Source organism: Phyllostomus discolor, chromosome 2 (assembly GCF_004126475.2).
Source record: "Phyllostomus discolor isolate MPI-MPIP mPhyDis1 chromosome 2, mPhyDis1.pri.v3, whole genome shotgun sequence".
Lineage (NCBI taxonomy): Eukaryota > Metazoa > Chordata > Mammalia > Chiroptera > Phyllostomidae > Phyllostomus > Phyllostomus discolor.
The window spans coordinates 204,808,550-204,824,218 of NC_040904.2; the positions used below are offsets into that span (position 1 = coordinate 204,808,550).

Here is a 15,669-nt window from a genome sequence, read left to right on the forward strand (position 1 = left end):
AAGGAGAATTTGGCACTCTGAAGGCTTAAACACTAAACAGCAATCTCAAGACGCCTAATTAGAATTCTCTGACATTAAGCTAATTGGTGAAACTGTATTTCAGCAGCTTAACTTCTTTATTAATTTTTTTAGGATTTTCATTGAAAATCAATTGACGAGCTGTCAGCATTTTTTCCTTAAATATAACGTGGTCTTTAGTGTTCCTGTCTTAAGCAGGCTGAAAGGCCTGTACTTGCAATGAAAGGTATTGAATATTATCACCAACATTCCATCCCTTTTAATCATTTCACTCTTGACCTACATAGTGTGGCTTATTGTGTGACTTGGCCTGGTAGTGTCTCTCTGCTCTGTGAGCTGGGGAACATTTCTCTGAAAGTGGAAATTTAGGGGTGGGGAAATGTATTAATGAGGCAGTGGCTCTGATGAGTTTGCTCGTACTTTTTACCTTTTTGGTACCAGGAGCATTTCTGTGTGTTTGAGTCAGGGGCTACAACCAATTCAGCTGGGGGCTAAAAAAAATCCTTGTCATAATTTGAGACACAAAAAGTCTAAGTGTAAAGGACTAATTAAACTGGAGCTGAGCTTTTTGGGTGTTAAGGGCATTTGCTTTTGTTCAGAATGCTTATTCAAGTTGCTTTTGCCAGTTTCCACAGGAAGTTGCTGAAATGGGCCTCTTCCTCCCTCTCGCCCCTCTGCACCTGCTTCCATTCCCATAGTCTTTCTTCCCACGAGTCAAACTGCTGGGTCAGAGTGGAAGAAAGGATTAAGCTCTCAGAGGAGGAAGTTTTCTTTTTAGAACACTTGTGACATGGTAAATTCAAGTCCAGGATCCTGGGTTTCCTATCTGCAGAATCGATTTTAGTAGAAAAGTGGGAGGCTGTGTGTAACTTCACTTAACACATGAAGTTAGGGGAAAAGCGTAATATCACATTCCACTTAGGAAATTCTTTCTTCCTTAGTAGCTAGAGGAGAAGGCTCATTTACTTTGACTAGCTTCACTATGAGTTAAAAAGCTACCGTGAGTAATAAACATTCGAGAACATAGTATGGAATTTAGAAAATCTTTAGCTTACAAGATTTCTCTGAATTTCAGAATTCCTCTTTAAGTAAATAATTAGTGTGTATTTTCCTTTTTTACAGATGTTAACATTCTTATTTATATTGTCTGGTGCCCATATATAAAAGAGTTTCTACAAATAGGATTGCCTAAATCTTTAACTTAACTGGAGAATGTCACATTAGTTTCCCAAGTATGTGTTCGTTGCATTGTATGTGAGTTGCTGACGATCTTGATCCTATGACTTAGTATCAAACATTAAAATTTTTGTCTAGATTATCCAGTGGCATCTCCTTTTGGTCTTAGTTTGCATTTTCTTTATTCCTAATGAGATTAAACCCCTTTTTCATATGCTTCTTGACTTCCTGTTTTTTCTCCTTTGAAGTACTGTTGGAGTTGTTTCATTTTCCTTATGGATTTCGAGTTCATTTTTTTTCTGTATATTTCAGTTCCTAGTTTTTTTGGTCAGTTGTGTGTTGCTGATATCTTCTCCCAGTATGGATTCTTTTTCTTTAAATAAAAAAGAAACTTGGTGACATCTTTTGATGTCTAGAAGTTTATCAGTTTAATTGTGGTCACTTTTGTCAACCCTGTTTTTGAATACCGCTTTTTTATATTTTAAACTTATGTCTTTGGTATTTGTTCTTTAGCCATCTGGACCATCGGAATCAAGAACACCATCCAATTTCAGTTGTGTTTCAAGTGAATAACAAGTCCCAGCACCATCTATTATGTATAGTTTTTCATTTCCTCAGTGATCTGAAGAGCTACCTCTCTGATACAACAAGGTTTAATATGTGTGTAGGTTGGTTTCTGGACTCTCTGTTGTACTGGTCAGTTTGTCTATGCATTCATCAGTCCGTTCACCTTTTTCCAGGAGTGTCTTGTCTATTTTAGGGTCTTGGCTTTTCCATATAAAGTTTAGAATTAATTTTCATTAAAAATCTTTAAACATGTACAAAATTTCAAATATATACAAACATAGAGGTAGCTATTAAAGTAATATTAGCCATGACTCGTGTGGCTCAGTGGGTTGGGTGTTGTCCCACAAAACGAAGGTTGCTGGTTCTGTTCCAGGTCAGGGTACCAGCCTGGGTTCGAGCTCAGTTGGGGCGGGTGTGGGGGGCAACTGATAGGTGTTTCTCTCTCATCATTGTTTCTCTCCCTCTCTTTCTCCCTCTCTTCCCCTCCCTCTAAAAATAAACAAACAAAATCTTTAGAAAGGTAAAATAATATTACATTTTGAAATTTAATAGTAAGTATTAAAAATAGAGTGAGATAATAAAATTCACCCCAGATACCTATCACACAACTTCAGTTATCATCGTTCAAAGTCGGCCTTGTTTTACCTCCGCCCTCCTTGACTCTGTCCCGCTCCTCCCATTCCACAAATGGGGTTGTTTAAACAAAGCTGGGTCATCAAATCACTTATTTTTTTTAAAAAATTTATTTATTTTTAAATTTTAAAATTACAGTTTACGTATTACTTTGTATTAGTTTCAGGTGTGCAGCTTAATGGTTAGACAGTCATATGCTTTACACAGTTGATCCCCAAGATATGTCTAGTGCCCACCTGGCACCACACATAGTTATAACCGTGTCATTGACTGTATTTCCTGTGCTGTGCTTCACGTCCCCGTGACCGTTTCGTAACCACCAGCCTGTACCTCTCAATCCCTTCACCTTTTCACCAAGTCCTCCAACCCCTGCCTGCCCCATCCACCGTCAGTCTGTTCTCTGTATCTGCGAGTCTGTTTCTGCTTTGTTTGTTCATTTATGTTGTTCTTTAGATTCCGTACATCAGTGAAATCACGTGGTATTTGTCTTTCTCTGACTGACCTACTTCCCTTAGTACAATACCTCTAGGTCCATCCATGCTGTTGCAGTTGGTAAGACTTTGTTCTTTTTAATGGCCGAGTGGTATTCCATTGTATGTATGCACCACAGCTTTTTTATCCACTTGTCTATTGGTGGGCACTTGGGTTCCTTCCATAGCTTGGCTGTTGTAAATAATACTGCAGTGAATGTAGGGGTGCATATATTTTTCTGAATTAGTGTTTTGGGTTCTTTTGGACATATACCTAGCAGTGGAATTGCTGGGTCATAAGACAGGTTCATTTTTAACTTTTTGAGCTACCTCCATACTGTTTTCTGCAGTGGCTGCACCAGTCTGCATCCCACCAACAGTGCATGAGGGCACCCTTTTCTCCATATTTTTGCCAACACTTGTTTGTCGATTTATTGATGACAGCCATTCTGACAGGTATGAGGTGATGTCTCATTGTGGCTTTAATTGTATTTCTCTGATGATTAGTGACATTGAGCATCTTTTCATAAGTTTGTTGGCCATCTGTATGTCCTCTTTGGAGAAGGGTCATATAAGTCCTTCACCCATTTTTTAAGTTGGAGTGTTTGGCTTTTTGGTGTTGAGTTTTATAAGTTCTTTATAAATTTTAGGTATTAAACCCTTATTAGATGTACCATTGGTAAATATCTTCTTCCATTCAGTGGGTTGTGTTTTCATTTTGATGGTTTCTTTACTGTGCAAAAACTTTTTAGTTTGATGTAGTCCTATTTATTTTTTTTCTTTTGTTTTCCTTGCCTGAGGAGATATTTCAGAAAAAAACACTACTACAAGAAATGGCTGAGATTTTTTTCATCCCCACCTGAGGACATCCCAACTGATTTTAGAGAGAGGGGGAGAGGAGGGGAGAGAGAGGGACAGATACATTGATGTGATAGAGAAAGATTGGTTGGTTGCCTCTTGCACACACCCTGACTGGGGACCAAATCCGCAACCCATGCATGTGCCCTGACTGGGAATTGAACCTGTGATCTTTCAGTCTATGGGATGATGCTTCAACCAACTAAGCCACACCAGCCACTGCCGAAACATCTGAGATTTTACTTCCTACAGTATGTTTTCTTTTAGGATTATTATGGTATGGAGTCTGACATTTAAGTCCTTAATCCATTTTGAGTTTATTCTTGTATATGGTGTAAGAAGATAGCGTAGTTTTATTTTTACTTTTTGCACATCTTCAATTTTCCCAACACCATTTATTGAATAGATTGTCTTTTCCCCATTGTATGCTCTTGCCTATTAATTAGCCATTACAGGCATGGATTTATTTCTGGGCTCTATTCTGTTCCATTGATCTGTATGTCTGTGTTTATGTCAGTACCATGCTGTTTTGATTACCATGGCTTTGTATAGTTTGATATTGAGTAGCATAATTTCTTCCAACTTAGTTCTTCAAGATTGTTGTGGTATTCAGGGTCTTTTGTCATTCTGTGTAAATTTTTGCATTATTGATTCTAGTTCTGTGAAATATGCCATTAGTATTTTTATAGGAATTGCATTGAGTCTATAGATTGCTTTGGGTAGTACGGATATTTTAACAATGTTGATTTTTCCTATCCATAAACACGGTATATGCTTCTATTTATTTGCATCTTCAATTTCTCTTTCAGTGTCTTCCAGTTTTTCAAGTACAGGTCTTTTCCTGCCGTGGTTAAATTTAATCCTAGGTATTTTTTTATGTAATTCTAAATAAGATTGTTTTCTTAGTTTCCCTTTTTGGTAGTTTATTATTGGTATATAAAAATGCAACCTATTTCTAGAGATTTATTTTGTATACTGCCACTTTATTGAACTTACTTATTAGTTCCAGTAGTTTTTCTGGTGCAATCTTTAGGGTGTCAAATTATTTCAATATCTCAGGTAACAAATCACATCCTGTAAATACTTTTAAATGTATCTCTAGAAGATACAAATTTTAAGAATTATACGGCCACTTTTAAAACTAAAATTTTTAAAGAATGATTGCTTAAATCATCAAGGGTCCATTATGTGTTTAAATTGCCCTGATTTCTTTATAAATATTGATGTTTTGCCCTGGCTGGCATGGCTCAGTTGGTTGGAGCATTGTCCCATACACCAAATGGTTTAATTCCCAATCAGGGCACATACCTAGATTGTGGGTTCAGTCCCTTGTTGGGGTTCAAATGGGAGGCAGCCAATCAATGTTTCTCTCTTCCTTCCCCTCTCTAAAATAAATAAATACATAAATAAATAAATAAAGTTGTTTACTGTATGATTGTTCAAGTAGGATCCAAACATGTCTCTTATATTGCGTTTGGTTCATATGTCTCTTAAATTCTTTTTGATCTGTAGGTTCTCCCTCTGTGTGTGTTTGAAAAAAATTGGACCTTTTATCCTAAAGAATTTCCCATATTCTGTGTCCCCATGTGATAGTATCCCTGTGGTGTCATTTAACATATACTCGTATAGTACTAAATATTTATCTGTTCTCTAAATTTCTTGTAGTTAAAGACCGAGGCTAGATCCTATTCAAGGCCTTTTTTTTTTTTTTTTTAAGATTATGTTTGGTTATATCTACTTTATGTGCCACTGGCATCGATCACTGGGTTTAGGCATTTGGTGCCCTGATTCATCCATTATAAAGTTCTCTGCCAGCCTTTCTCCTGAGGGTTTTATTTAGCTGCTGCTCCTTACTATTCCTTGGTTCATAGTTTAATTAGGACATGCAAAATAATGATAGTTTAATAGTTTCATTCTCTCCACGTTTTTAAGCCGGAATTTTTAAATACAAAATATTTTCATGAGCCTCTCTTTGGCTACTCTGAGACATAATTTATATGAAAAAAAAATGCAGGATGAATACATGCTAGATTAAAAAAAAAAACAAAACAGTTTGCAGAATATGGATTGAGCTCTCTAGTTTCCTCCAGAGGTGGGTAGTGAAGGGTTTTCTTTTCTTCTTTCTTTTTATTTAAATTTTAGAGTTACTTCATTTTTTTAAAAAGCCTGCTAGTTTTTTTTTCTTGAGAGCACATTTGAATTTGTAGATCAATATCTAAAAATACCCAGTCTTTTTATCTATGAACATAGTATATCTCTCCTATTGAGATTCTCTGTAATTTCTCTCACCAATGTTTTAAATAAAACTGTTTTTTGTGTGTGTGTATTGGCCTGGATCTTGTAAGCTTGCTGAACTCACTTATTCTGGTAGGGTTGCTTTTTTTTTTTTAAAGGTTCTTTGGGATTTTCTGTGTGGACAAACATGTTATTGGCAAGTAATAAAACCTTCAGTTCTTCATTCCAACATCCGTATCTTGTATTTCTGTTTCATCCCCTGTCACACTGATTGGTCCCCCCAGTACAGTGTTGACCAGGAATAGGCATTCTCTCTTCTTCACCAGTTTTATAAAGGAGAGCTTTCGGTTCTCTGCCCTTCCCTGTGGTGTCTGAGTCTCGCTTTGTATCAGTACAGGACCCTTGGCCCGAGCAGGTTTCCTGCCCTGCCCCTGGGACAGGTGGTTTTGACTTCTCCTCTTGCATCTGGCCTCGTACCTTCTCCTGGAATCAGTGGCCAGAGGCGTGTGCTGGCCTTCCCCCAGCAGCAGACCACTGTTGCTTAGTACCAGGTGCATGGCTTATGGTGGGTGCAGGGAGGGGGCCTCTTCCACCCTCTTCCACCTCATACAGCTTTGTTTCCACCCCTCCTCCCTTAGTGCAGGAGACTACCTTTACCTGGGTCCATCACCTGGAGGGTTACCTGGCCCTTCTCGGTGACTTCATGGTTTTGCTTCACGTGAGAGAAACTCCAGGGAAGTAGATTAGATTCTGCTGCTTGTTCCAGCAAAGGGGTCTCTCTCAGGTCTTACTTCCTTTGTTTTACTCTAGTCTTCCGTGAGCACTCGCTGAAAAGAACTTGGGAGTGTGGGTCCCCTTGCGTCTGGAGCTCTGAAGTGTTCTAAGCTTTCGTGGTAGGCCACATTTGGCATTCAGGAAGTCCTTAAAATGTTAGTTGATTTCTTTTTTTGTGGCAGACATCTGCTCTGTCCTGTGTCCCCTCTGTCCTTGGAGAGGCGTGTGCCCTTCGGTCGTTCAGTTCACCTGGCTGTTGCAACCCTGCTTCTCTGTTAGGGTCAGGGAGTTTATGAACTTGCAGTTGATTCATCTGTTTTAAAACTGTGAGAGTGGGACAGATGTTGCTGTGGCTTTCTGCAGTGGAACTGAGACGTCTTAAGATCGCCACTTGCTTTCCAAAGCCTAGCCTTCCTTCCACCTCCACTGCTCACTTACTTCATGAAATCATTGATTAATCCTGTTTCCAAATAACCTTAGAGTGGGGGCTTAAGCACTTTGATTTTTTTTTTCTAGCATAGACTGAACTAACTTGTTTTACATTGTATTTTGGTCTCTACAGCGTTTACATCATTCCCTGCTTGTTCAGGCTTGTAGAGCCCAGGCACCGGTCTGAGGACTGGTGCGGGTCTGTGGTTCGGTTTTCACCAGCCTGGAGAGTAAAGAGTGAGGGTGGGTCATCAAACAAAGAAGAGCACCTGTTTACCAAGTTGAATTTTAAAATATATTTTTTCAGTTTTAAGCTGTTTGTTCATTTTATTTTTTTAACAAAGTTTAATAAAAACCTAACATGTATTAAATAAGCTAGTCATACATTTTGAAAGTTCACCATACACCTTTTTTTTTCTTTAGCTTTTATCTCTTCTTTTTGAAGATTTGTTCAAAAAATTTAATTCTGAAATGAAGAAGATCGCAGACCAGGTGATTCCGAAGCAGAGAGCCGCCCAGTTCGACGTCGTCAAGCACATGCGTCAGGACCAGATCACCAACGGCATGGTGAACGCCATTTCTACCGTGAGTCCTCGGCCATTCGTTTAGACCCTGTGACCCAGGATCCGTAGATCTGTTCAGTGGAGTGGAAGTTTAAAGTACTGTAAGAATCTGGGTGAAATGCGTGTGTGTGCATGTGTGTGTCTCCAAAGATACTCACAAATCAGACATTCGCTACTTTGAAAGAAGTCTACGGTTTAAATGGTATCAGTACGAATTTTGTTGCTATATGACTTTACTGCCAAATTATAGTTCCTGTTATACAAGGCAATAAGGAAATAGATATACTCTTACATAAAGGAAAAATCTTTTAGTTTCACCATTAATAGCCATCGTTTTCATGGATGTCTTTCTGTATTTTTTCCTGTAATAAAATGGACATAGTGCACATAGGTTTATTAATGACACCTTGTATCTGTAACAGGACAAAATGCTTCATTTTATTGTAGGTTTATATTCCTCAAAGGGCTGTCAGCTCTTCCCCATGCGGAGATAAATTCGGGGTTTTGCAGCTGCTGTGTATTCAGGGCCCTGACTGTTCATAAAGGGTTATCAGATAGGTTCTTGCTCCTTTTCTTAAAGTGTAACCACTATAGGTCTATCTGATAACGTTTGGTTTACGTTTTGTGTGCCAGACATAAAATTAGTTTTATGGATGGGACTTTTGCCTCAACAAAAAAATAGTGTATTGTTACACGCTGGCTCCCTTAATGAAGGAGTCAGTGGCAGACTTGCTGCAGTTCCCGGCCTCAGAAGTTGGCAGGGTCTGTGAGCGGCCCGGCCGTGGCAGTTAAGGCCAACCCTGTGGAGGTCCAGGCCTCTGTGCTTACGTAGGGACACCGAACTCCCGTGGCCGAGCTGTCCTGACTTTAGATCCCTGGGTGTTTGAAGAGAAGCCTCCAGAGACCTCTTGAACACGCTTCTGTGAAAATTACTTTTTCTTGCTTTCAGACTCGTGATTTTCAGCTCATATAGCTGTTCTGAGTAGTTCTTTGCCCCTAAGTGATACCACTTTACCTTCCAGAGAAGACTGCTATTTAGAAAAGTCACTAGTGGCCTTGGTACTTCAGCCTGTGGGCAACCCGACAAAGGTCAGCTTCTCCAATTCTGTGTTACCATTAGTAGAATATTTCCAGCAGATAAATCTTCTCAGAGGAGCAGTTTCAGCCCCCTGTCTGTTCCCCTGCTCTCCCTTTTGTAGCACCCCTGCGGAACACAAGGGCAGCTTCTCTGGCTCGGCATCTTGGCTGTACTCCCCACCTCCTTCTCGCTTGCCAGCAGCTGCTGCCTCGTTTTAGTCCAGTGCAGAATATTTATTTACCTCACTCTTACTTTCTGGGCATAAATCAGTTTACAAGGCTCATTCTCATTCAAAGCATAAAAGGAGTTAATGGCAAAAGCAGTAAAGAAGTTAACTTGTAGGATAAATGTGTTTGCTGTATTTCTTTGCTTTGTAATAGAGTTTCTTAAAATTTAGCTGTCTTCCATGTTATCAAAAACTCAAGTTTCTTGATAGAACTTTCACTGTAATAACGATTGAACTTTAATTTGTGAGGGAGCCCCTCAAAGTCACATATTTTAATTCAAACAGACCACCTTATCTGCTTCTAAGTCCCTAGCAATTTTTCTACTAGGAGAATTTTTGATGCGGGATCCCTGAGTCTAGCCCTGAAATTGAATGAAAAAATGTTGTGTTCATGACTGATGTGTATTTTTTTTTCACGAGAACAGTCATAGCTTTTATCAAATTCTCAAAAGAAAAATGCAGAACCACTGTGTGGCAAGGTGCAATATTTTTTTTTACTTTTGAATCAGAAAGATTATTGAATTATTTTATTTTCTATTTTGCTTTTCTCTGCATAGTATTTTCTACCATTAAGTTATGTTATCATAAATTTAAAGTTTAACAGTTCCTAACCTTAATCTTTCAATTACCCTTGAGAATATTTAAATATGTCCAATTAATACAACTACAAAATAATATATAGGGGTGGGCAAAAGTAGGTTTATGGTCATTCACATGGAACCTAATAAAATAATTAATAAATAATAATATAAGAACAAACTTTCATGTACTCACAACTGTGAACCTACTTTTGTTCACCCCTGTATTTAATGTATTAATACATAGAAGATAAAGTATTTTAATGTTCAAGATATATTACATATGGGTCTATTTTAAGATTGACGTGATAGCTACAGAGGATGCATAACATTTTTAATATGAATATACATTCAGTTTTTAGCTTTAATTAAGAAGCCTACAGTTTATTCATTATTCTTGATAACTGCTATTAGAGTTATTTTTGGGTTGCTATATTTTCCTCTACTTAAGACTAATTTTTGGAAGACATTCAAATAATGGCACACTCTACCATGAGATGATCTCTGAGCTTTATGTTAGTTTTACCTTAAATGTGTGTAGAAGGCCTTGGCTGGCGTAGCTCAGTGGATTGAGCACGAGCTGGGAACCAAAGTGTCCCAGGTTCGATTCCCAGCCAGGGTACATTCCTGGGTTGCAGGCCATAACCCCCAGCAACCGCACATTGATGTTGATGTTTCTCTTTCTCTCTCTCTCTCTCTCTCTCTCTCTCTCTCCCTCCCTCCCTTCCCTCTCTAAAAATAAATAAATAAAATCTTTAAAAAAATGTGTGTAGAAATTGCTACTCTTCTCTTAGCCAACTTACTGCTTCCAGTGGAAATCTCTAGCTGAACTGGCTTGTTTGGGATATGATTAGTTCTTCAGAAAAGAACTACTTTAAGAGCATCCTGAGATGATTCATAGACATAGGTAATATTCATTAAATTCCTAAAAAAAAAACCAGCAATGACCTGGCTAGATTTTAATTTTAATTGTGACATTTTGATTGCCGAATACATCATGGCTCTAATTTCATAAACATGTAATCCCTGTGATGAACTTCTCAGGGTAACTGCGAAGTATCAGGCGATGTACGCAAGATCAAGGGTAGCCTGTCTTTCTTCTCTCTGCAGGGAAATTGGTCTCTAAAGAGATTTAAAATGGACCGTCAAGGTGTGACTCAAGTACTGTCTCGCTTGTCATATATATCTGCACTGGGTATGATGACAAGAATCTCTTCCCAGTTTGAAAAAACAAGAAAAGTGAGTGGTCCTCGGTCCCTCCAGCCCTCTCAGTGGGGAATGCTCTGTCCTTCCGACACTCCTGAAGGAGAGGTAAGGTACTTGAGTGCCCGTGCTATGTCAGAGTTAATACCTGTTGGTAGTAGTGTTCTGCTTCTGCCCCCATGCGTCCAGGCCGTATATTTGGGGGGGATCAGCCACTTATGTGGTCAAGAAATATTAATGCAGCTTGTCAGGGTGACATCAGTATCATTCCAGGATCAGCACCTACAGAAACATTTGATTTAGTATCTCCCTAAATAGAAATCTGGTCCAAATTTTCTGCCTTGTTTAGTTAACCCAGGAATCCAGCCATGCAATGGAGAGGAGACAGAATGTGAAGGAATGCTGAGAACCCATTACCTTTGTTTATGAGGAGCTCTTGTTAAGCTTCCCCTTATTTTTTTTGAGATGTCCTTAGGGGACGTCCCAGTTGCATTTGTAGCCAAGTAGGAACACACAGCCCAACACCTAACATGGATTCCGACTCAATTTTGTAGGATACACAGGCACTTACCTAAACACTAAACCAAGGGGTTTAAATACGTTTGTTTCCATGCATCCCCTACCTCCCGTATCATGGCCATTTCTCCTTCACGCGAACCACTGTTGGTTTCACTTGAGTGTAGTCGTTCTAAATAGTAAACTTCAGGAGGGAGGGTCCCTGTTGGCCTCACCATTGTATCCCAAGCTCCTAGCACAGAGCCTTGCTCAGAGTAAAGGCTGCATAAAGATATGTTGAATGAATAAATAAGTTAATTATGACAAATAAAAGATGTAAGTTTCAAAGTGTAGGAATTTCTTATGACTTGTGGGAGGTGAAAAATAGAAGTTCATGCAGGGTTATGATTTTTTAGAAAGTCCCATTCTCCTAATTTATCTTAAACCATATGGAAATTCACACTAAAATTATGCAGCTTGTTAAATTTGCATAACTTAAACATCTTGAGCTTTGAAACACTCGATTTCCCAAAGATTGCTTCAGCTGGCCCTGATAATGTAACTATTTTGTGCATCACTGCAGCAGGTGGCTTTTCGGAATTGAAAATTTAATCTTTACATGTCACACATCTCGTCTTTTTTCTATTTGCTATATTATATACTTTTTATATTTCAGTTTGGGGTTTTTTTTGGTTGTATAGAAGTTTAAAATTGTTATATTTTCTTTCCATTTTGAAATAATTTGAGACATGTAAAATAGTTACAAAAATTGGACAAGGAATTCCCGTAACCCTTCACCCTCACCATCTCCAAATACGAACATCTTAGCCATAGCGTGGTTCTCAACCTCGTGAAACTCCGACTGGTAACTGCCGTGCACTGTATACCGCCTTCGCACGTTGCCATCTGTTGTCCTACTCGTGTCTTTTTTTGGTGGAAGATTACCATTGCTTTCCGTTGGAAGGTCTCCTTAGTCTGTTCGTCTGGAGCAGTTCTTCGGTCTGTCTTTGCCTTGTATGACCAAGAAGCTTTACAGAATAGGGGCCAGTTATTTTGTGGACTGTCTCTCATTTTAGGCCAGAAGTATTATATTTTATGTGTCCACATTTATCAGCGCTTTCCTGTACTGCTTGTATACAATGTCATCTTAATGACTAGGCTGTTCTGTTGTCTGGGAGTAACAATTTATACAATCATTTTCTTTTGGGGGGCAGCATTTGTGACGCTATCATTATTTGCCATTTCAAATAGTGCTGTGCTGAGCATTTCTGTGACTAAATCTGCATTTATATTGTTGGCTTGTTAACTTAGGACAACTTTCTGTGGGTTAAAGGATATGTGTATTTTTAAGGCTTCTGTATGAATTGCTGACCTGTCCCCTGCAAGGTTACGTTGCTTTACATTGCCATCAGCAAAAAGTGTTGAACTATTTTTAGACGCAAAATGTACTTCGTATTACTAGTGCTCATTCTTAGAAATGACTGTCTTTTGTGTTTTAGGCATGTGGTTTGGTTAAAAACTTGGCCCTTATGACTCACATCACGACTGACATGGAAGACGGACCCATTGTGAAATTAGCCAGTAACCTGGGAGTAGAAGATGTGAATTTATTATGTGGAGAAGAGCTCTCTTACCCCAATGTGTTTCTTGTCTTCCTCAATGGTGAGCATACTATGGAGACATGTTGATCCTAAACAGCCTGTGGGGGAGGGGGAGAGTCCGTTATCATCCATGTGTTTGAAACACAAATATACTTTAATCCTGGGCCCAGGTCGACCTTAATCTAAAGGTAGAAAAATAGTAACAGGAACAGTTATGCCATTGGCTCTGGGCCATGTAGGTTCTGCAAGGATATAGCTCTCAGAGCCAAAGGCTGACATTGCAGAGGCTGGCCGCTCTTTGTCCTTTTGCAGCTGCCAGCACATGCACAGTGGAATAGGCCTTGACATGGTGCCTTTAAGTTCAAGTTCAATATGTGAGACATTCTACAAAAATGTGCAGATCAGCCCTGACAGTGAGTTGACTTATATTCAGTCACTTGATAATTGACTGTCAACAGCCTGTGGCAAGAGAGTCCTTTTCCTACCTCTCATGCTCTAGTTGCTTCTTTCACCTGCCACTTCCCACCCCCTTCAGGGTGTTCCAAAGGCTCATCGGTAAGTGTGCCTTGTTCTGTTTACTTGAGACTCGGTGCTCCGGGTACCTGCCCTCTCACCATTGTGTTCCATGTGCTCTTGGTGACCACTTAGCTCTCACACTCTTCTCCTTCCTCCCGCTCTGCCAGGCATTAGTCCTTCCCCCCACTGTGCGAGGCGTGGGCCAGTGAGGAGGAGAACGGGGCTGTGGACTGCCTGCCTCATTCAGTGTATTCCAGGGGCCGACACTGAGGGAGCCCATGCCCTTCACTTGCAGCCAGTACCCGTCTGAGTCCCCAGGCTAACCCTGGGAGGCGAAGTCTACTTTCCTTATTTCACAGATGATGATCACAATAAGCTATTTAATAACAGCAGTTATTAGGTGCTAGGCAGAGTTCTAAGTGCTTTACAGAAGATCAACTCATTTAACCCTCACATTGGCCCTTTGGAGATGATAGAGCCAGTGTTCAAACCCCGGGGGTCCGGACCCCAAGTCTATGCCCCCAGCATGGTGCTGACAGGTGAGGAAGATGAGGCTGACTTTTCCAGGGCTGCTGTTCCACCGTCTGGTGGGGCTGGCCCAGACCCGGGCCCTCGGACTGCCCTGAATGTCCCACTGTGCGGCTTCCCCACGGCCTCGTCGGTGGGCTGGGGGTGGTACCGGTGTTTTCAAATGGCTGCTCAGTGCCGCTTATCCTTTTTATTGAGTTTGTAATTTAGGCCCTGTAGGATTTACTTTTTATTTCTGTCTTAAACATTCTCCTTGCTGCTTAGGTAACATCCTGGGTGTCATTCGAGACCATAAGAAGCTAGTGAATACATTCCGACTGATGCGAAGGGCAGGGTACATCAACGAGTTTGTTTCCATCTCCACAAATCTCACGGACCGGTGTGTCTACATTTCCTCTGATGGAGGCAGGTTGTGCAGGTATGAGTTGCTAAAAAGAGTCACTAAGAATCTCTTTATGTTCATTTCTGAAAGAAAGACTTTATTTTTGAATCCGCTTTAACCTCTTTCATTGTTCAGATAACCTTTCATTCAGTTAGCAAACACCTCATGAATATGCATTCTGGGCGCTGGGCATTCAAAGATTAATGGGAGTCTCTGCCCTCAGAGAGCTCAGTCTGCTGGCAAGTGCAGAATTAATACTAATAACAACCAGCTGTGTTAGCAGTCAGTGATAGCCATTATTTATTATTTTAATAGATATATTACATGTAAGGCTTTAACTACATTCAGCCCTTTATGGTTCAACTATTATTTTCATTTAACAAATGAGGAACTGGGATTTTGTGAAACTAAGTAACTTACCCAAAGCTAGCTACCAATGGAGCCTGCTTTTTACTCAAAAGTCCTTAGAGTTTGACTCCAACAATTAGGATTTTATCCACTACTTTCTATTGCTGTGTTGAGTTTTGAAGGATGGTACGATTATAGTACTGGGACGAAGGAGGGAAGGAGAAAGACTGAGAAATGGCAAGAATAAAAAATATGGATGTGGTAAGTGCCTTGGGGGGTGCCTGGCACACATCAGATACTTACTTGTGGCTAGCCTGGTCTGTTTATGGGTGGGAAAAACAATGACATTTTCTAGGTTACTCTCTTTCAGGATTTTTCTCTTTCCTTACATGTAATATAATATAGCATAGCCTAAAAAGAACACTGGTTCTTATTTATTTATTTAGAGGAAGAGGGAGAGAGAGAAACATCTACTTGTTATTCCACCTCCCCATGCATTCATTGGTTAATTCCTGTATGTGCCCCGGTCGGGGGATTGAACCCTCAACCTTGGCACATCATGACAGTCCTCCATCCAAATGAGCTATGTGGCCAGGGCAAAACTAGTTTTTTTTTTGGTTGTTTGTTTTTTAAAAGAAATAACTTTATAATGGCATATCACAAATCTGGCAGGAAGAATCAGAATTTACTGAGTAAAAGTGAAAGGTAACTGAGGTGGCCCAATGTGGTCCCTTTCTCTCCTGTTCCTGCTTCTGTCCTCACCTCTGAGTCCCTTAACCTGAACTTAGCTGCAGCCCTTGAAGGTGATTTCCATGAAAAGTTCACCCAGTTCATTTGTCAGCAACTTGTAACTGCGCAGCTACTCTTACCTCTTTAAAAGCACTCATTAGCCTTCAGAGAGTCATTTGGGTTTTCGGGTAAGGTGCATCAAGTGTCTGGTGGTCACTCGCTCCTCTGTAAGAGCTGCTTAGTCAAACAGCAACAGCCCTTG

The 15,669-nt window shown here is 39.9% G+C and overlaps 1 protein-coding gene across 1 annotated transcript in view; it reads left to right on the top strand.

Annotated features, from left to right (window-relative positions):
- Positions 1-15,669, top strand: part of POLR3B (RNA polymerase III subunit B) — a 106,760-nt gene that overhangs the window by 42,147 nt on the left and 48,944 nt on the right. The window contains exons 13-16 of the mRNA XM_028532874.2: positions 7,584-7,745; positions 10,716-10,916; positions 12,803-12,965; positions 14,213-14,366. Of these exons, the coding sequence (XP_028388675.1) occupies positions 7,584-7,745; positions 10,716-10,916; positions 12,803-12,965; positions 14,213-14,366 (680 nt within the window). The remainder of the gene's footprint in view (positions 1-7,583; positions 7,746-10,715; positions 10,917-12,802; positions 12,966-14,212; positions 14,367-15,669) is intronic.